Source organism: Corvus brachyrhynchos, unplaced genomic scaffold (assembly GCF_000691975.1).
Source record: "Corvus brachyrhynchos isolate BGI_N302 unplaced genomic scaffold, ASM69197v1 scaffold56, whole genome shotgun sequence".
Lineage (NCBI taxonomy): Eukaryota > Metazoa > Chordata > Aves > Passeriformes > Corvidae > Corvus > Corvus brachyrhynchos.
In genome coordinates this window covers 5,941,243-5,961,327 of record NW_008238664.1, presented here as the reverse complement: position 1 = coordinate 5,961,327, position 20,085 = coordinate 5,941,243, and the positions used below count along the sequence as shown (strand labels likewise).

General features: G+C 48.2%; 2 protein-coding genes and 1 long non-coding RNA gene across 9 annotated transcripts in view; 1 reads left to right on the top strand and 2 right to left on the bottom strand.

The window, feature by feature from the left end:
• Positions 1–2,778, bottom strand: part of TEF (TEF, PAR bZIP transcription factor) — a 23,052-nt gene extending 20,274 nt beyond the window's left edge. For both annotated transcript variants that reach the window (XM_017737766.1, XM_008636473.2), the window contains exon 1: positions 2,473–2,778. In XM_017737766.1, the coding sequence (XP_017593255.1) occupies positions 2,473–2,575 (103 nt within the window). In that variant the 5' untranslated portion in view covers positions 2,576–2,778. The remainder of the gene's footprint in view (positions 1–2,472) is intronic.
• LOC108447531 overlaps positions 1–19,994 on the top strand; it is a 23,024-nt gene extending 3,030 nt beyond the window's left edge. Inside the window, exons 2-3 of one of the 2 annotated variants that reach the window (XR_001863132.1) lie at positions 6,550–6,720; positions 19,893–19,994. This is a non-coding gene — a long non-coding RNA (uncharacterized LOC108447531). Of the gene's footprint in view, positions 1–6,549; positions 11,255–19,892 lie in introns of those variants that run through there. The other variant, XR_001863131.1, reaches the window with a different exon arrangement.
• Positions 11,064–20,085, bottom strand: part of ZC3H7B (zinc finger CCCH-type containing 7B) — a 48,539-nt gene continuing 39,517 nt past the window's right edge. For all 5 annotated transcript variants that reach the window (XM_017737762.1, XM_017737765.1, XM_017737763.1 and 2 more), the window contains 5 exons: positions 19,980–20,085; positions 18,819–18,927; positions 16,998–17,131; positions 16,049–16,212; positions 11,064–15,289 (listed from right to left, as the gene is read on the bottom strand). In XM_017737762.1, the coding sequence (XP_017593251.1) occupies positions 15,097–15,289; positions 16,049–16,212; positions 16,998–17,131; positions 18,819–18,927; positions 19,980–20,085 (706 nt within the window). In that variant the 3' untranslated portion in view covers positions 11,064–15,096. The remainder of the gene's footprint in view (positions 15,290–16,048; positions 16,213–16,997; positions 17,132–18,818; positions 18,928–19,979) is intronic.

The following is a 20,085-nucleotide window of genomic DNA, read 5'->3' as shown; positions in this document are numbered from 1 at the left end:
AGAAACAGGGTCTGTGCACATCACCCCTGCAGAGCTCAATGGCAGCTGTTTTGCTGGGTAATGTCTGTATGAAGGGAGGTTATTAAAACCACTCAGCAGCTTTTACTCCAGGGCTTTTCCCTTTAGATTGACCATGTTCTTCCTCCAGTACATTTCCACCTGTGCTCCACTGTGCTAAGGTTTGTTCTGCACCACCATGAGTTGTGACTTTACCTGGAGAGAGTCTAGACTATACAGTGTTAGCTGCTCTTCCCGAAGGCAGGAGGGAGGGAGTTCCTGAGGAGCATTCCTGTGGGTTCCCTCTCATCACCCTGCTCCAGCATTAGCACTGCCTCCCAGCTTGGAGGGAGGCTGCCCTGAGAGCTTTTCCTCACTGCCTCTGGGGATTTGGTACTCAAGCAATTGACAACAGAAATCAGGCACTGTACCACAAGCTGTACCTTCTTGGTTAAGCTGGGATCTGCCTGAGATTTTTGCATTTTCTTTCACCCTGCAGCTGAGAAGGAAGAGTGGAGGACAATGAGATGTGAGGAGAGGAATGCAGTGGCCATGGCTGTTACTGCTGGGAGTCTTGTCAGGGCCAGATGATGCAGAACAGCCCAGTTCTGGGGTGCAGCAAGGAGGGAGGCAAGCAAGAAGTAGCTCACTGCTGGGGACAGGGTGTGAGGGGGAGATGTACAGCAAGCCCCACTGGGAGGTTTGAATAGCAGAATAGAGAATTTCAGAGAGTGGCCTGAGAGACAGCAAATCCAGATGAGTGCTGTCTAAGTATGGAGACCCAGGAGGAGAGAACTGAGCTCTGTGGGAAGAGGGCCATGATGGGAGTGCTGGCCTGGAGAGGGAGGCAGCATAATAAAGACAGTTCTGAGGACTATGGGAAGTGATGCAGAGAGGCAGGGTGGTCCTGGGGCTGAGGAAGACCCCTGCCACAAAACAGCACTCTCAGCTGCCAAGTAAGTTGCATTGAGTTAAGACTAAATTATTCTCTTTTCAAACCATTGATCTCTCCTCTACACCCTACTCCAAACAGATAGGTCTTGCCAGCACTCCTCCCTTGGATTAATTGAATCCACTTGGCTGTGGAGAGCAGAGATCCCAGAAAAGCAGCCAAACTCAGCTTAGCCACAGCAAGGCTCTGCACCACATGAGCCGCCCTTGGCTGTTATTGCCTCCTCCCAAACAATTCCACTTTTACCTGGGTACAGTTAGCTTGGAAAACATGCCCTGGTCCACACAAACAGTGGGACTTCATACAGTGTGGTATGTAAACACACCTGTTAGTGGGCAGTCTTAGCAAAGAAGAGAGAGCTCACAGCAGGCTGCAGCAGAGCAGTGTGACAAAATGAGCCCCTTAGGGGGTAGGGCAGTTCCCCTTGCCCTATTTCCCTTTCCCATAGGGAGCTGTGCATGTGGCATAGAGCTCACTGTATTACAGCAGGTGTAGGCAGCTGCCTTTCCTGACATGAATGCTTTACTGTCACAGCAGCAGCCCTTTCTCCCATTGACCCTGGAGCAAGAGCAGGGTCCCTCTCCACACTGTGTGTCTGGCTTTTCTGCTCCTGGGTCCTGCTGCCCCTCAGGACTGCAGAGCTGCTTGCATGTCCTGACAGCAACTCCCTAGAGAAGACCGAGCTCTGTGCATGTTTGTTTCTGTAAGTTCAACTCTCTCATGTCCAGACATAGGCTTGTTAATGTGTTCCCACACATGTCCCCAGCACTCAGCAGTGAACGTTAAAACACAACAACCAAAAAGCAGCTTCTCAAGGGTGTGCAGCATCCTGTCCAAAACCTAGAGTACTCAAGTTGCATGGTGGGTGCTTGGAGCAGACCCAGCATTAGAGAAGTGGTCAGTGCAGCATAAGCAAAGTGTTCAGCACAGCAAAAGCCCAAACTAAATAACCTCCTGGGTCCTTTCCATTTGTTTTCTAGGATGCTGCACAGAGAATGGGAAAGCCTAGGAGTACAGAAAAGAAAATGCGGCCTTTACTGGGTTCTCTACCCCAGCTTTTCACTGATAAACAACTGCAGCGTCCAACAAAGTTTCCAGAGAGTCAGCATGCCCCATGCAGGCTGGCCTCTCTGGACAGTCTGAGTCTGGGAAGAGGCAGTGTCTGGAGGCTTAGTGGTTATTAACCATAGGACAACAATGAATGGCAATCCTGGAAGTTGTTTCTATGTGAGTGTGAAGATTTCTGCCCAAGCCTTTTCCATGCACGAATCTTTGAGGGTTTCCAAGAAGTAGCTGAGCACAGAGATTAAAAGGATCAGGAGCCCAGCACTCTTGACTGATTTTGTAATCAATCCTCCTAGCTGCACAACATGCACAGTGCCAGAACTCCCTGTCTGACTTGGACACTTTAGGGAAACACACCCTTAGAAGGGCTTGCAGCAGACAAGATCTGCCCCTTTCTCACCTTGCAACTGAAGGAGAAATCAAAACAGAAACCCCAGCACGTATTTCCTCAATCCTACCTGTCATCTTGTTGGTCCAGGGCAAGGAATACTCCAGTAAGGACTTCAGGACTTCCGGAAAGTCCAGGGCACTAGGGCCCCCAGGGGTGTTGCAGCTTGACATGTCCTGTCCTGGGACTGTGCCAGCAGGGCTAAGGGAGGGCCAGGTGCCTGGCCACCAAGGTTACACCTCACTCTCCTGGGTGTTGCGAGCCCCGGACTGGGTTTGCTGGACTACTCTGGCTGAGAAAAAAAACAAGGAGGAAGAGAAACAGCCTAGCGAAGACACAGCTTACCCAACTGTCTTCACCTCCCCCTCTCCCACTCTGAAGTGGCCAATTGTGGAAATAGCTTCCAGCCTTGCAGGGCGGGGCCGGGCGCCTGGCCAGCGTGGTTTTACAGGGCCTCTCCCAGCCAATCCGGCAGCAAAGAACTGGGCCAGTTATTTAACTTTGCAAAGGCAGCACCCTTTTCCTTCCCAAGGTGTTGTGAGAAATACATGTGTCGGAAGGGGGAAAAAAAGCAATTGTGCGCTGTCAGGGGTACACGTCGGCTGCAAACACAACAGCAAAGGGATCCTCTGAGGAGCTCCAAGTTGTGCAGGTTGCTACAGGGAGATACACATGCTGTCTGCATCTGCCTGCTAACTTTTTAGCTAAGATGAAGATTATGACATTATTTGTATGTGATGTAACAGTTACTCTGTGTCCCTCCTAAATTAATATTGATAAGGTGTGCATCATCCCCAAAATCCAGGATTTTTCTTCTTAAGAGGCACAGAATTTTATAAGAAAGCAAACAGCCTCCTCTCAGAGCAGTGATGTACAGGAAGAGAGTTCATGAACCCTGCAAATACCTTGGTAACAGCTGGTTAAGTAAGATCTTGAGCACACAAAGCCCCTCCTCTCCTAGCTGTGAAATTTTTAGCATGGAGAAAAGGACTGGAGACAGGAGGATAAAGGTCTGATCCTCTTTATTAGAACCTGGCGTGCAAAGTAGCATCTTACATGTGCTGGGGTCTTTTCTTTTGCTGAGTGTGATATTTCAACAGAAGTGCCTTTATTTCTCAGTTTGTTCCTGTCCACTTTGCCAGGCTCAGCCTTACAGTGCCAGTGTGACTTGCTAGAAATTAGGTATTCCTACACTGGTCTGTGAGCCACAGCAACTGGACACAGCCCAGCAAAACCATACATGGTGTTTGGTCCCATAAAGAAATACATTTGATTTAACCCAGTAGAAACCAAAAAGGAAGAATTACCTAGCCAGGTGGGGTGGTTGAGAATTTCAGTTTAGCTGGAGAAGCCTTGTGATCTAGATCCCAATCTAATCAGGCTCAGAAATCACACAATAGATGGTTTAGTAGAATTCATAATTACGATACAACCTCTTCAGATTTTGAGTCAGTCATAACCATCAGTGGTGAAACCATTCAGGGAAGAACAGTCCCATACTAACCCTGGACTGTTACAGTGTTCTCCACCCACCCAAAGCTGAAGCCAGCAGCAGACTCTGCAGACAGTCAGTGCATTCTGGCTCCTGGGAGCAAGAGACATGATCACATCTCTCCTTCCTGGAGTACAGCCTGCCAGCCAGGAGGTCCATGTCCTTTCCTGAAATCTTCCAGTCCATTCTGGAAGACTGGAGTCTCTCAGTCATGCCAGACATTACTGATGTTTGGGACAGCTACTGTCATATATGCCTAGTTTTGCTTCTTATGACAGGCTGGCAAGGGAAAGTGACTGGGAACATGGTAGCTGTCCAGTGCCAGGTGCAGCTGGACCCCCTGGTTTTGCCCCAGGCTCAAACTTGTTATGAAAGCTGGACAAACATCTGACCATGTGTCTGGAGGGACCTAAGGACTTCACAGCAGCTGCTGCAGCAACTGACTGACATTTATGGCTTCAGAAAATGAAGACATTAATTCAGAGAAAATTAATAGAATCATAGAATGGTTTGGGTTGGAAGATAGCTTAAAGATCCTCTAAATTGTCACTTAGCAGTTTGAATTATTAGCCTGCAATGGACATCTCTAAGTTTTTGTCTAGAGATGTGAGAGCAATGAGATACACATCTCATCTTGCATTTGCCACGTCCACGAAGTCTCCTACCAACAGTGTATGTCCCTCTTGATTCAGAATCCCTGAACAATGACCTCCTGCCCACAAGAGCTTGGGTAACATCACTAGCTGGATGCGTCAACACCACCCTGTCTTCAAGCCCCAGGGAATCAGAACCTATACTATGGAATAGAGTCATAGCAGTGGGGAATGTCTGTCTGCCCCTGTGTCCCCAACATGGAGAGCAGAGCATTTGAGCTGCTTTAGTGAATGAAGTTGAAATATCTCTGGAAAGCTGCAGGCATGGCCACAGATTGCATCACTTGTGCTGGCTACACTGTTGTCAGATCAGATGTGTTTTTATTTTGTGATCCCGTTTTAGTGGAGGTGCCCGCAGCTCTGCTCCATCCATCACTCAGAAACCCAGTCAGCCCATAACACCACATTTTCTCCCAGACTCAACCAGCCATTCAACTTCTACTGGCCCTAAGTGGTTGGCACACAAAAGGAGGCACCTAATGTGATGGAAAAGGCCAAACTCCATGAACACCAATTTAACTGGCAGAGACCAGGGCTAACTTCAGTGTATTTTCTGTAGCTCTCTTGCTGCAGCTACCCACACCACCCAGCAGTGCTGGCTGAACCTCTTGGCACATTTGCCTAAGGAGTGTGTTCAGCAGTCCTGAGGGGAGGACTGTGGGTCCTTCAACATTTGCCTTGGTCCATACTCTCCCTCCTTTTACATTTTTATTCAAAAGAATTGGGGTTTTTTTAAGCAACCAATTCTTGTACTTTCCTTTCCCCTGGCCCCTTTGCCTTTCTGCAGTGCTCAGGTGCTTCCGCTGGTACCAAAACATGTAAATGTCTCTTCTAAAACCTCTAATTCTACTCCTGTCTCTAATGGGACTTCTCTGGAGAGCTCTGCCATCAGGCCTAAAGGGAACTATAGAGCAACACTGCTGAGGTGTTGCTAGTAGGTCCAACCTTGCTGGCAGTTTGAAACCCCGGAGAATCTTTTCAGACATTCAGACCTCAGATACAACCCTGCTCATTACAAGGAGCTGGGTAGGGGGTTCTCTGTGCATCTCTCCAAGTTGCCATCTTTGTTGCAGCCCCAGGAGTATTCCCTCAACTCCTTCACAGGGCCACTTTCACAGTGCTTCTGGAGCAGCCTTTCCCCTGTTCCCCCTCCTGCCAGTGTCTTGCAGCCACCCTCAGACTCAAAACAAGAGCCAGTGGCACATTTGTGTGCCTCCTTGGTCAGAAACTCCTGCAGATTATTGCTGTGGGTCTTGTCCTTGGTGGTGGCACCTGGCTGCATATCAATTTATGAGGCCACCACTACAGAAGGGAATTTAATTGTTTCTCAGGTGTATCTGACAGCACAGCTGATGGGGAACACACCAACAGCAGTGATATTTGACTAAAGAAAGGCATTAGTGGTTATTATTACTAATTGCTGTTATCTCAGCTTTCTCCAGTAAGGTGAAAGCTTGGCTTGGTAATCTAATGGAATGTGTCCTCTTAGAAAATAAAAAGTTTTTGTCTGATTTTCTAAGGACACAAAGCTTATGCAGCAGTACTATCCATCCATCCATCCATCCATCCATCCATCCATCCATCCATCCATCCATCCATCCATCCATCCATCCATCCATCCATCCATCCATCCATCCATCTATCCATCCATCCCTCCATCCCTCCATCCCCAGAGCATGCTACCCAGCAAGGGATAAATACATTTAAATATCTTATTCTGTTTGAAAGATCAGCTAGGATGAGGAGAGTCAAATTAATGCCTCCCCAGAGATAAAATCTGCTGTTATGTATTCTGTATGATCTGGGGCACATACTTTGGCAGTGACACAGGACAGGCAGTAGCCAGCAGTACTGAAAGGACTTGTGGTGACAGACAAGATGACACTCCCCTGAAGTGAATTTGGAAATAAGGACAAAAACATGTAGAAACCTCTAGAAGCTTTGCAAATTCTGCTGTTCTTGAAGCAAGAGTATTTTCCTCTTTTTTCTCCATTTCTTTCAGTCACCCAAGACCATTCACATTGGCAAAGCAGCCATTACTTGGAAATTTCCATACCTCCTCACATGAGACGTCTTCTGTTGCACGTCCTACAAATCAAGCCTACTCCTCAAAGTCTGTGTGGAGGCTCCAGGCCCACCCGCAGGGTTTGGTTCTTTCACCAAACTCAGCTTGGTAAGTGGTTTCCTCTTTCTTCTTTTATCCAAGCAAACCCTTTGCCAGAGATCAGTCACTGCCTCTTTACAGACATCCATACAATTTCTTGTTCTTGTACTAGTTCCTAGAACAATTGTACACGCCCCTTACAGCTTCCAGACTTAACTATTTATTTGCGTAGTGCATTGGGCTTGGTAGGGAATTTTTCTCAGCTTGGCAGAGGCCTACAGACTGAGTTTCACCATGGCCATGCTGAAAGGACACATGCACCACATCCCAGAAAGTTGTCTTCTTCTGGGTTGAGATGCTGCTGCTAATGCCAACAGACATCTATGGAGCTGCAGCAGTACCCAGAACGGCAGCAGCAGGGAAGGCTGTGGCCAGACCACAGGGGTGTCAGCATCCACAGCAGATTACTTTGAAGAAAAGGAGGTGTTGAAGGAAAGGAGGTGAGAGAAGGAGTGATGAAGCCAGCATGGGAGGGTGGACATCTGAGGGCAAAGTGGGACTAGGGCTCTGCATTGGCTAAAGACGCTGCCTGGTGCCTGCAACATGGGCATGCAACCCTTTGGGTACTTTGGATGGTAGCGACATGCGACACAGACACACAGGCTTGATGAGGCCTCACTCCTCAGAGTCCCCTTCCTACCTCTGAAAGGACTTCCTTCCCCAGCAGGGTATGGCATGCACACACGTGCCTGTGTATGTGTACATATGTGCCTGCCTGTCTCCCTGCGTGGAGGAGCAGCGCCGGGATTTCCCATCCAAGCGGTGAACTTCAGTGGAAGGAAGTGCCTGCACCTCCCGCCCAAGGCAAAAGAACTTCTAAAAACTAATTCCCCAAAATGAATGCCAAAAAGTTAATGAGCTTTGCTTCCCCACCACCCCCGCCAAGACATCTCCCCCTTCTTGGGGAGCTCACATGGCAGCTGGGCTCACCACAGCTCTGCTTCTCTGCACGTGGCCTTCCCTTGTGAGGTGCCATTTGCCAGAGAACTAGGTGCTAAGCAGGGAGAAAACGTGAGAAAGGGCCTTGAGATCACCAGAAGTTGTACTGTCCTGGGCAGGAAGGACACCTAGAGCTGCCTTTTTGCATTTCCCTGCTCTGAAAACACTCTGGCAGCCTGGGCAGAGACAGCTTTGGGAGCTCTCGGAACAAGCCTTCTTGCAGGAGGCTAGGTTGCCTTGCAGGAGTCTAGCGGTGCCAAGAGCAGCAATAAACAAAGGGGTTGAAAGCAGGATGGGGAAATCCAAGGCCAGTGATATTGGGCCATGGGAGACCACTGGGTGGGACAGCAAGATGCACATTCCCGTGGCTGCTTCCCTCTCAAAACCAAGGCTGTCTGTAAGGACCTGGGCTGTCCGTCAGCCATCTCTTCCTACTCACACCCGCTAGGAACAACATGGACCCCAGCAAAAGCAGGGATCCTGCAGCATCATAGCCCAAGAGGTCTGAGCTTGATGGAAAGATACAGGAGTCAGCTGAGCCTGGGGAAGGCATGTGGGCTGAAAGAAAACAAATGACCCTTAGAAAAGCTTGGACAGTTCCCCTGCCACTGATCCCCCAAAACCAAGATGTGAATGGTCTTGAACAGGAGAAGCTCCAGACTGCCTAGAGGTTCTTTTGAAACACTGTCAGTGTATTGAATCCCCACCACAGTTCCCAGGGGCAATGCCCAGCCGTGTTGCAGTTATTCTCAAGCCATCCTGCTGAGGAAAACTGAGGCCATCTCACTCCCATGGAAGCAGGACTTTCCCTCTCTGCCTCAGAGCTTTGCTGGGGTACAGATGGGGGAGCGTGCCTCGGTATTCAATTAGCAAAACTATGCAGCTCTTCATTCTTCCTGACCATCTGCCTGGAAGGCCCCAGTGCTATTGGAAGCCCACTGCTAAGGCAGACATAGGAAATCCACTGAGAACAAAGGAAATATGCCAAAGAGCACCTCCAGAGCCGAGTGCTTTTCCAGTTCAAAGCAAGACAAATCTACTCTGGCATCTGGGTTTAGAGATTTTCTTCCCAGCCCTGGGTAATGTCATTTTTTAGAGGATTAATCCAGATGGTTATGAATGACCCTGTTTACTGGGTCTCTGCTATGTCTGTGCCTCCCGAGACTCTCTGGAAAAAATAGTAGTTTTCTGGGGCACCACCATCCATAAGATAACCTGCATAATGAGCATCCCTGAAAGGGGCAATCTTGGGAGCTGCCAGGGACAGGACTGTTGTGATGGGAAATGGGTCAGCTGGAGCTGTCATCTGGTCTGGTCCCTGCTCTTGTCTTTGCTGCACCTGGATCTGTTTTCAGGAAACACCACTCCTGTCCCAGCACCACCAGGACACACTGCTCCTGTCTGGAGGGGGAACCACAGAGAAACAGGAGGTGACAATCGATCTGGGAAGGGAGAGAGGTTACGTGGAACGGACAGGTCCTGTCCTGTCCTCTCCCATCCTGGGGAGAAAGAGGTGAGGCCGAATGAGACATGGCTCAGCTCCTGACCAGAGCTCGCAGCTTTCCTGGAAGCCCCAAGGGCTATATGTCCACAGGACCTCTGCCCAGAGCCTTCCCATAGCACCCATCTGAGTCTGTTCGGTGCCTTCCTCCACCATGTATCAAACAGCTTTGTGCTTCAGCTGGCGTGCCCACAGCCTTTCCTCCTGCACTTCCCTCTAACTAGGCACTCCCATCCAGGCCTCTTTTACTATTTAGCTCATTGCTTTCTGCCCCATGTTTTTCCCCCCAGCTGCCCTGCTGGTACGTCCTCTGTGCCCTCTACCCCAGCCTGTAACCATCGCACGTCCTCAGGTTACAGCTCCTGCATGTCAGGAACTCTCTGCTGCTCACTGTGCACAGGACACATGACCCTGTTCCTGGTTGCAATGGCAGCAGCAAACACAATGAAGAGGATGACACCATTTGCATCATCTGCTCTCACTGCCCAGAAATGTTTCTCTATAGTGTGGGTAGGCAGACTCAGTCACAGGATTACTTAGGATCCTCATCTGCAGCAAACTCCCTCTGCCAGGCTGCTGTATGATGGCATGAACCATCTTCTGCATGAAGCCTTCCTCCCACCTCTCAGGGGTTTCTACCCTGCTCCTCACAATCTTCCACAGAACCTGGATTTTTTCTGGCTGATCTGGGTCTCTCTGCCTTGTCTTTGTATCTGCTGAAGTTCCTAGGAAGATCTGAATACTGAAATGACCCCTCCTTTTCTTCCTCTCTAAAATACAAGTTTATTTCAGTGAAGAAACACTGATTTACAGCTGAGGCTCAAACCTGCAAGGAAAAGAGGTGTTTTTCTCCTGATGCTTTGTCTGTCTCACAGTTTGACAATTTTGGTTTCAATTGTACTGGAAAAGCTACCCTCAACTCCTGCCAGCATGCCCTCAATAGACTTTGGAATGTAAAAGTAATGTCTCCCACATTTTATGTACTCAACTGATGCACCTTCGAAGTGCACATGTCTCCTCATTCCCCCTGCACTACAAGAATGTGTTCAGGTCTTTTCTTTGACCAGAAGGACATGAGTTCTTATGTCTGTATGAAGGCACATCAAGGAGATGTGTGACAAATCTTGTCTCTTCAGGCCTTGCTGGATATGACCTTCTGGTCACTACCAATTTATACTGCAGTAACAGGGCATATCCATGGGACTCCCCTGTCTTCACCACATCTCCAGTTTTGATTTCATCAAGAATATAGATTAATCTGCATCATGACAGATTAGAAAAATAAAGAATTTAATTTATTAATAAAATTAATAATAGTTTATGAATAAATGTTTTCATACTGACCTCTTCCCCCGGTGCAGTTTCCTCACACAGCATCCTTTCCAGGAGGAAAGTAAGTGCACAGACACCTCCCATGGCCCAAGCTGTGTGCAACTTGGTGGATAGGGCTAAGGGCACGTTCCCTAGCAGGGTGCACACTGCCAGGCAAAAGAACTGGCCAACCCAGTTGGACAGGGCAGTCTACACAGCAGAAGAATCTCTAGATGAAGGTGTTACAAGACCCGATTACTGGAGGTTTCAAAACACAGGTTACCCAAACACCTGAAACTGTGTTGATGCAGAGCACATGGATTCTTGGCACTAGGAGGAAAAGAAAAACATCTTAAATACACCTAAAGTTCACAAGAACTGTGTGTTTGATGAAGAACTGCATAAACTGTTAATATGCACTTAGGCAATTTTCCACTCGGCAAGAAGAGCAGCAGATTATACTTAAAGAAGGGAGAAAGCCAAAGTGGTCCAATGCTTGACGTGCTCCCTTTGCTTCCCTCCTCACAGCAGGGAAACCTGAAAGCAAGATAAAAATCCTTTGCAGGCTATTTGAAAAACACAAACACACTCTGGATCAGGAGAGGGTTTAAAGTGCACACTTTTATTTTCTATTACAAAGGCTAAAAGAAGCAAGTTTGGTTTTTCTTTCTTTATTTAAGAACAAAAGCAAAAATGTTGTTAAAACATCTACATAATTATCCTGATACTAGACCTTATGAAAGATACTAAGTTCTTTTTTAATAGTAAAGCGTGGTATTCTTAAATTATATTAATACAAAGACATATTAAAGGACTCAAAATCATTACTACCCAGCTCAGAACTGCAGCATCCCCTTGCTATCTTTTCCTTTCACTTGCTAAAACCCATCCATTTTTGACATACAGTTTCATACAAGCTAAGTAGGGTGTTTTTTGTTGGCTTTTTTTTTTTTACTTCTCCCTGTAAAGGCCAGGTTTACTCCAATGTCAGTATCACCTAAAATCCCTGCCCCTACCAAAGAATTTGGGAAAAGATTTTCACTAAGTCCTTCAGCATTTAGTAAGTTTCTGCTCTGTGTGAATGTCTGTGGTTATTTTACAGTATTTGAGATTTTCTTCTAATATTATAAAATTAAAACATCACTTCCTTTGTTAATAACCCTCAAATTTGGTTCTGTGCTGCAGAATTTTCTTCTTCTCTCACACAAATAAAGAAGAGAGAGTTACCACAGGGTCTTGTGAACACAACACTAAAGCAGCCCCTACAGCTTGTGGTTTATCTGCTGTAGAGCTGCGAGCACTAAGCATTTCTGCTGAGAGCACATAATGTGCTGAAGAAAACCCTCGTGGCTTGATAAAGCAAGCCTGGGAAGTCAAGTGTGAAACTTCTTGCCTTTCACAATGTCCCTTTAAATAATATAAGCAAAGCCTTATATTAAAACTTTACTCGCTAGTTAGCAGTATAATACTCTCTCGCTGAGATGGGACTGCAAGGACATCCTCAAGGGTTTCAAAAATGCGCACAGGGAAACCTGTTCCATCTCAAAGTTTATACCTATTTATATAAAACCCTCCCCTCTTTTTTTTATTTCCCTTTCCCTATCCCAAATAAAAGGCTTCATACTTAAACTGGAGATGCTGCGTTTCCTGGCCTGAGTCCTTTTCCTTTACCCTCATTTAAAAGATTCCTTCGATACCACACACATATAATATTATATAGAGCGATATATTTAATACCTGTGTATATATGCTTCATGGAAGGGGTCACATATATACACACTAAAACAAGTCTGGTGACGAAGTACTGCAACACCACAGACCAGGTTATCATATCAGGGAAAACAAAGAGACACTTGATGCAACCCCTGTGATCGTGGGCCTCCCCCACCTCACCTCACCTCACCTCACCTCACCTCACCCTCTCCCCATATCAGCCCCAGCCTGAACCTCTGAAGTCCCACCAAGCAGCTCAGTTCTCATTGCAGAGAGGGGGAGAGGGGACAGTGACCCACTTGGTAACCTAAACAAGTCATTGCATGAGAAATCACAGCTCAGCAAACGCTAGAGTCACACTAGAGATGCAGGTTTGTTTTAAAAGTAAAAAACAGATTTCAGTGTCCCCCAATCCAGATTTCCTTCCTCGGCGTCTGCCCAAGAAGAGCAGAACAAGATAACCCAGGAGCTGATGCCTGTCTCCTCCCATCTCTAAAGTTGACCACTTGAGCACAAGGATGACCAGGAAAGGTACCATAGCTACCACAAAGGACAGAGGAGAAACTACAGCACCTGACCACTCAAAAACTGCCATGTCTGATACTGCTCACAGCAAACCAGAGACTACCATCCACATTTTAAGGGAGAGGAAAAAAGCTCAGCAGAAAAGTGGTTAAGTTGCCCAGGAAAGAGGCTGAGTCACCATCCCCAGAGGTATTTAAAAATACATGTAGATGTGGCACTTCAGGACATGGTTTAGTCTGGGACTTGGCAGTGCCAGGTTAACGACGGGACTTGATGATCTTCGAGGTCTTTTTCAACTTAATGATTCTAAGTGCAGAGGCACATTCAGTTTACTTAGAGCATACCATGTCTATGGAAAGATTCCAGACCAGAATCCAGAGCACTCTACTCCATAACTGGACCCTAACTATCCCAGTGGAGCTGAAGCACCTTCCTGTGCTGCCTCACAGCACGTCCACATCTCCCAGTTTCCACATCCCATCCCTCCTGAAGCTGTGAACCCCAAGGATACGGGAGCAGGGAGGAACAGGAGGACCCAGAAATGCCAAAGCACCAAGCAGTTAATGGCCAGATTGTATTTACCATGGATACAGCCCTACCCAAGGGCTCTGAGATTGCTGTCCTGGGACACTCTGTATGAAAAAGACATCCCTGACGAAGGCTGGGAGGGAGATGTGTTTGTGTTTGAGTGGGTGATGCCATCCATGCATGCAAAACTCCAGAGCACAGCTGGACTGCAGAAGAGAGAAGGAGAGGGAAGCTCAGGACAGGGGACACATTTACTGCTTACAGGGTGAGACCACCAGAAAGGACTAGGCTGGCATTCAGAGCAGTACTGCTTCTCACTGCTGCCACTTAAAAAAGCAAAAATCCTGTCCCGGAGTTCAGCATTACTGGTTATTCCATCACAGCACACATCAGGCAGCACAGGAGCAGGCCATGGCTGAGTCCCACTGTGCCATTCACTCTCCACCACTGTCCCTGCTCTGCGTCGCATCCTAGTTGCACTTTGCATCTGCAAGCTCCCTACCCTGGCTCTGAGGAGGAGGGGGCTGGACCTCTGGTACTGGTAAGCGCTTCCAGCTGGATTCCCATTAGCTAAACGTTGCCCATGCTGCGCAGTGGTGTCCTTTTAAATGGGTCCCCACCCAGTTCTTCTGGCAGTGCAGGGAAAAATGCAGCTCTAAGTAACCAGAAACACATGCAAAGAGCAAGAAAGGAACACCATTACCTCCCTCCCTCACTCGCTTCAGGACACAAGGCAACACAGAAACACAGGCTCCTTTTAGTGACTGCCTCCCTCCTGACCAATACTACTGTGTGGACTTCAGTGACACATGGTGTGTCACAGATTCCACTACACCTCCTGGATGGGTTCTCTTTTACTTGCACCAGTCACACCAGCCAAAAAAACAAACCCAAACTATCTGCCCTGAATATCTGCCGCACACTGGAAAAGACATCTAATGAGAAGTCACCAACTTGCTTTCTGAGTACAGTCAGCTGAAGTCTGAAGTCACCTATAACCCAGTTCCTGCTGCTGCAAGCAATTTCATTACTTTGCTGCTTTTACCTTGCACTCCTTATACCACACGGCTGTTATCCTCCTCTGCACCAGTTGATGCCTGAGGGCAATACTGACAGCTGGAGCATAAGCCTAGATGTTTCAAGCCAGATCTAGTGGTTTTTCTTCTTTGCACCTCAATGCCTATTTCTTCTGGTACCAAACTCCCAGAAGAGCAGGAGGGCTGCAGCAGAGTAAGTGGGGCTTACTCTGCAGCACTGAGAAAAGGAACGTATGAAATTCATGGTCACCTTTTCACCAGATTTCATAAAATCATACAATGGCCTGGGCTGGAAGGGACCTTAAAGACCATCTAGTTCCAATCCCCCTGTCATTTAGAAGGACACCTTCCACTAGACCACGTTGCTCATAGCTCTATCCAACCTGGCCTTGAACACTTCCAGGGATGGGGCATCCACAACTTTTCTGGGCCCTCTCTCTCAGCTTTGTCCTTCAGACCTCTGCAGTCATACTCTGAATTGAAAGGCAGAAGAATGACAGAAGGTGGAATTATCTGATTTGCAGCCCAGTACAAGACTGAATTAATTCCTTTGAATGAAGGACAGGCAAAACAAAAAGATGAAGTGGAAGGAGAATTTGGGGGAAAGAAGAGAGAAAAGATGGATCACAAACTCAGTGAGCATGGCGTCGCTGGCCAACGAGAATCAAATTCACGAATTCATTCACCACTAATAAATCATCGTCTCATAATCTTAAAACAAAAGAAAAGAAAAAGTTCTCTTTGCGAGACGCAGATCTCGCTCTCCCTGCTACTGCCACTCGGAAAACCCACCCCGTGTTTCTGCAGCTGACAGACTCCCTCCAGCCCTTACTATACGTCATCCCGCAATAGGAAGTTGTATTTCCCGAAGTCATCATCCCTGGGGCAGAGCAGCATGTCTTTGCGGGCTTTGGCCAGTTTCTGTTTCAGCACTTCCCTCCGGTCTAGCCACTCTGTCAGCTCGTCCTGCCCGTGGGCATAGCGACACTCCTCTCCCTCAGGACAGGCCTTGTTCTTCTGGAACCTGCCGGCACAAGGAACGCAGTCAGGAGGGCACCCCCAGTACAGGGGTTTGAGTTCCCTGTCTGGGATACTTGGTAAGGACCCACTGAAACATGCTGTGAACTCTCCTTTTTAAGGGCGAGCTGATTCTCCTACAAACCCATGTACAGTTGGGAAGACATCAAGGCTGGGAAAAAAACAGAGCAGCAAAAAGAGCAGTGGCTACAAGGGGATTTAGTCAGAGCACAAAAAAATCTGAGCTGGAACTGGACCAGCAGGGATGAGGAAAAGCCAGTGCACAAGAGACGAAATGCCAGGTAACCAGCATGAAATACAGAGCCTTCTTGCTAACCAAAATGGCATTTTTAACCATCACAAGCTTTCTGAAGGCACCCTACGGTACTGATTCAGAGGGTGTGAGACATTCAAACCATTTAATAAGGCACCTGGGATTCCCCCAAGCACTGGGCCAAGGGGACTGTTCAGCAGCCTGAGAGCTGAGAGCATCCTGGCTATGAAGGGCACAGGTGCAGACAGGAACCTCCCCTTTTCTAACAACACATGCTCAGGAATGTGCTTTTACCCCTCAGTATTGTCGCTGAGCACCTCTGGGATCCAACAGCAGCCTCACCGTCACCCAAACCTGTCATCTCATCCCACTCCTCTTCCATTCAGAAGTCTCTGAGAACTCTGTGAGAGGATGAGGAGGGATGACAGAGGCCCTGGACCTGTTACCCTGGCCCTGCAGCAGCGGCACAGGAGAGAGGTGAGACACTAGTACCTCTCGCAGAGCCGGAATTCGCCCATGGGGAAGCGGTAGCTCCAGCAGCTGGAGTCACTGTCTGAAGTGAAGACCTTCTCCTTGTGCTTCTCCGACTGGATGTGCTGCTGCCATTGCTTCTTGCTGTTGCTGTTTTTCCCACAGAGCCAGCAGTGGTAACCCATCTAACCGGTGCAGACAGGGAAAAGGGCCAGTCAGTGCAATAACATCCACATCCATTGGCCTTCCCTGTGCTGGCACTGCCTCTCCCCTCTCTTTCCAGAGCATCCTGGAAGCTCCACTCAGTCTATGACTACCCACACTTCTCTGCCATGCCATCTTTAGGGAATTGTGCTGACACTAAAGTGGAACAGAGGAGATGCTCTGTCAGAGTTTATCTATGGCTCAAACAGGCTCAGGGGACAGGGCAGTTCAGTTCATTGACACGGTCCCCCTGCCCCTGCTGATGGCCCCAGTGGGGTCTCACTGCAAGGTCCCCAGGTTAAAAGGCAATGCAGGACTCTTCAGTAGCACAGACCCTTACATCAGTACCACCCCTGGTATAAGGAGACACATCTGCCTCTAGTTTTCCAAGGCTTTTGTGCCAGCTCTTCTCTAAGCTTCTCACTCTTCTGACAGGCCTGCAGTGGTTTTGACAGCTTGCCCAGGAGCAGGCAGGAACCCTGGAGAAAGGCTGAGCCCATGCAAAAGGGAACCTAAGGGAATCCTAATGACCTGAGGATTAACAGAAAAGCCATTGCAGAGCCTTGCTGACCCCAGGTTGATCTCTTCCCTCTTCAGCTGTGGTGCCCTTGCTGTGCTGCTCCAAGCTGTCCATTTAACCTACATTAATACAGGCTCTGTTCCACTAGAGCAATGCAGTCCCTACTAGCCACACCTGGAGCACAGGAGAGAGGCAGGCTGGCAGCACTGAGGAGGAGAAATGAAGGGTAAGAGATCAGCTTATTACCATGATGTCAGCATAGTCAGTGGGCATCTGGATCTGTTTCTCCCCTTCTCGCGAGGTGAGTGGCGTTCCCTCTCCAGGCTTCCCAGGATTGTGTTTCTTTAGCCACATGTCATAGGTCTGCTGCATATCTAGTACTGCACAAAGGCGACACGTGAAGCCACTCAGACACCCTCCCACCCTGTGCACAAGCTATGAAAAAAGGACAAATGCTGGGGCTGCCCTTCCCTCCCCTTGCCTGTGCAGCACAGACTGAAGGCCTGTGCCCCATGTCACCTCCTCAGATGAGACCCCTGGGAAAAGGAGCCAAATTCACACCACACTACCTGGCATGGGGGATGTCTTCTATCAGTCAAGGGGCAACTGTGACAGCAGCCACACAAACTTTTCAGAAAGGTGGCAAAGTGCCGCAAGATCTCCTTGGAATTCACCCCACAAGATGATTCTCCATCAGGCCTGATTCTGCTTGACCTCAGAAGACATCTCACCCAGCCAGGAAGCTAAGGCAGGGGCTGGTTTCAGATCCATCTCTTCCTTCTAAGCCAAAGCTTCACCCTCAGCACTAGAGAGGGAGGAGAGCCTTTAAGCAAGCTGGCCACAGGAAGCGCTGCAGAGGGAAGGAAGACCTAATGATAGCTTGCTCTAAGTTTAAAACCTGCCCAGAGAACTGTAGTCAATGTCTCTTGTGGCTTTTGATTTAAAAGCCACTCAGCATACTTCTGGGAAGGGAAATTTGAGGTGGAAGCTTAAACTACACATCTGCCTTTGCAAGATGAGCACCTGAGAGAGGCTATGGAAACACAAATGTTTGCAGACATCGATATGATGCTCTAAGTGTGACACATTTGCGATTTACTCCTTGCTAAATGGGTAACTGAGGAACTCGAGGCAATTGGGGATAATGAATGCAAAGTCCCCCAAACTGAAACAATGCTGTCATTTGAAGATTCACCTTTGAGCAACACACCCAGACTGGTCTGATGTGCTTTAAAGGCCCCAGCAATGAAATTATTTGAACTGCAACAACTAACAGTTTGGCTAAACAGAGAAGGACCCTCCATAGAATCATATAGACCAAAAAAACTCAGGGCAGGCCTGAAATCCTTCAGGCTTTCCAGCAGCTACGACAGAGGCAGGTGAGCACCTGGACAACTGGCCCTTTTTTCCCAGCTTCCTGTTAATCTGAATAAACAAGGATTTCTGCCACAGAGCTGGCTGTCCAGGTCATGGGCAACCCCTCAACTATCCCCCAAAAGATAGGCCTGCAGAATTAAATACAGACAAGTTCCTCCACAAAGGCACCACCCAACGATGTTCTCATTCAGGATCTCAACTCCACCCCTTTGAATACAATGCCATGAGCAGGGAGTGCCACAGCCCAGGAGCAAGGGATATGAGCAGAAATAGGTAAGATAGCCAAGGCAGATAGAAGACAGTCAAGAAAGATACAGGAGCAGCTACAGGCCAGGACTGGTGCTTTGGCAGAGCTCCATATGGAGCCAAGCCTGGGACATTACAGGCAACTGGAGGAACAGCACAGGGTGAATTCAAAACTGATGCAGAAAGAGAGGGCAGCAGTGAAGCAATGTAAGACATAAAACCAATGTGCATTAGTCCCACAGCAAGGGACTCGAGGTACATGCACAATTAAGAAAAGAGCAGCTGTAGGCAGACCTGACCCATAATCCCACCTAAACTCATTGTAGCAGCCTTGTCCAGCTCCATCTCTGTTGTCAAGAATATGTCTTAACAGACCCTCTATCCACTGCCCAAATGTCGTCTTCCCTCTCCCCAAGCTTTTTGGCCCACATTTTCCCCACTCACTTTTATTTTCCTTCATGAAGGTCCACATGTCTCTCTCCTCAGGGCTGTGGGCAAAGGAGCAGTTGCCCACATACTGGCATTTCCTGCCATTCTGTGCATGAATACACAACTGTTAAAAGACAGAGAGAAAAATTTAGCATCTGCACAATCAGTCCTTGCTAGAGGGGAAAGTGGGTTCAATAACTAGCCGGGGCATTAAATTGCACAGGAGAAGTTGCAAACAGGATATTTTATATATCATTAATTCATGCTTCTTTTCCCCAGTCTCCTGATGACATAAACACACAGGCAGCTCAGCACCTGTTGCCATTTCCATAGGTGACTGGGTGCAGGTACAGGGCAACAGCAGGGAGCAACCTGGACTGACCCAATAGTGTCTCCTGCTGATCAAGCTGCTGGTCCCCAAAGGTGACCCATTCTCCAGCCATGTCTGAGTGGGTGAAGAGTGGCCTTACAGGTTGCTTAGACCACACTAGTGCACACACAGCTACCAAGAGTATCATTGCCAGAGAAAATGAGCTTTCCAAACATCATATTTACTGATCATCTCCTCTCCCCCTGTCTTGGCACAAAAGCAGGACCTACCATAGGGTAGGGGGAAGGAGCTTTCTCCTTTCAGGGAAAAAGTAAAGGAGAGGGAGGAACTATCACCACATTTGGGGCTGGGGTTGGAGGCTGGATATCTGTAATTTTCCTCACAGCATGTGGCTTTTTAGCTGAGTTCTTAGTTTTGCTTTCAAAACCCCTTGTGAGCAAGTTTCACAATCTATAGCAGCACAGTCACAGCAAAGGCAGGGGTACGCTTCTCCTGAGCATCTCGCCTCTCACCCACATTGAGAAACCCTGACCTAAGGGGAGTCTTAAATTTCATTCCCAAACCCTGTGCCAGCCAGAGATGCATTAACAGTTCTTGTTATGCATTAGCAGCAACACTGAAAACTTGTATTTGTGTGTAGAGTGGTTTGAATGGGTGCTGCTCCTTTTTCTGCTCCATCTTTTTGATGGATGTGTTTTGCTGCCATCAGTCTGTCCTTACCTCCCACCTCAGCCATCATGTGCTTGCCTCCCTGACAGGTCTTCAAGGGAGCAGCCCTCAAAGCACTGCACCGTGGTGGAAGGGAAAGGGATGGGGCACCTGGCCGTGTTGGGCATGGGGCTTACATCATATTGCTGTGGGAAGTTGCGAATGGAAGGCAGTGGCCGGACTGACACCCACTTCTTCTTAGCTTTGGACATCACCAGCAGGACACGGCGTTCCTTCGTCCAA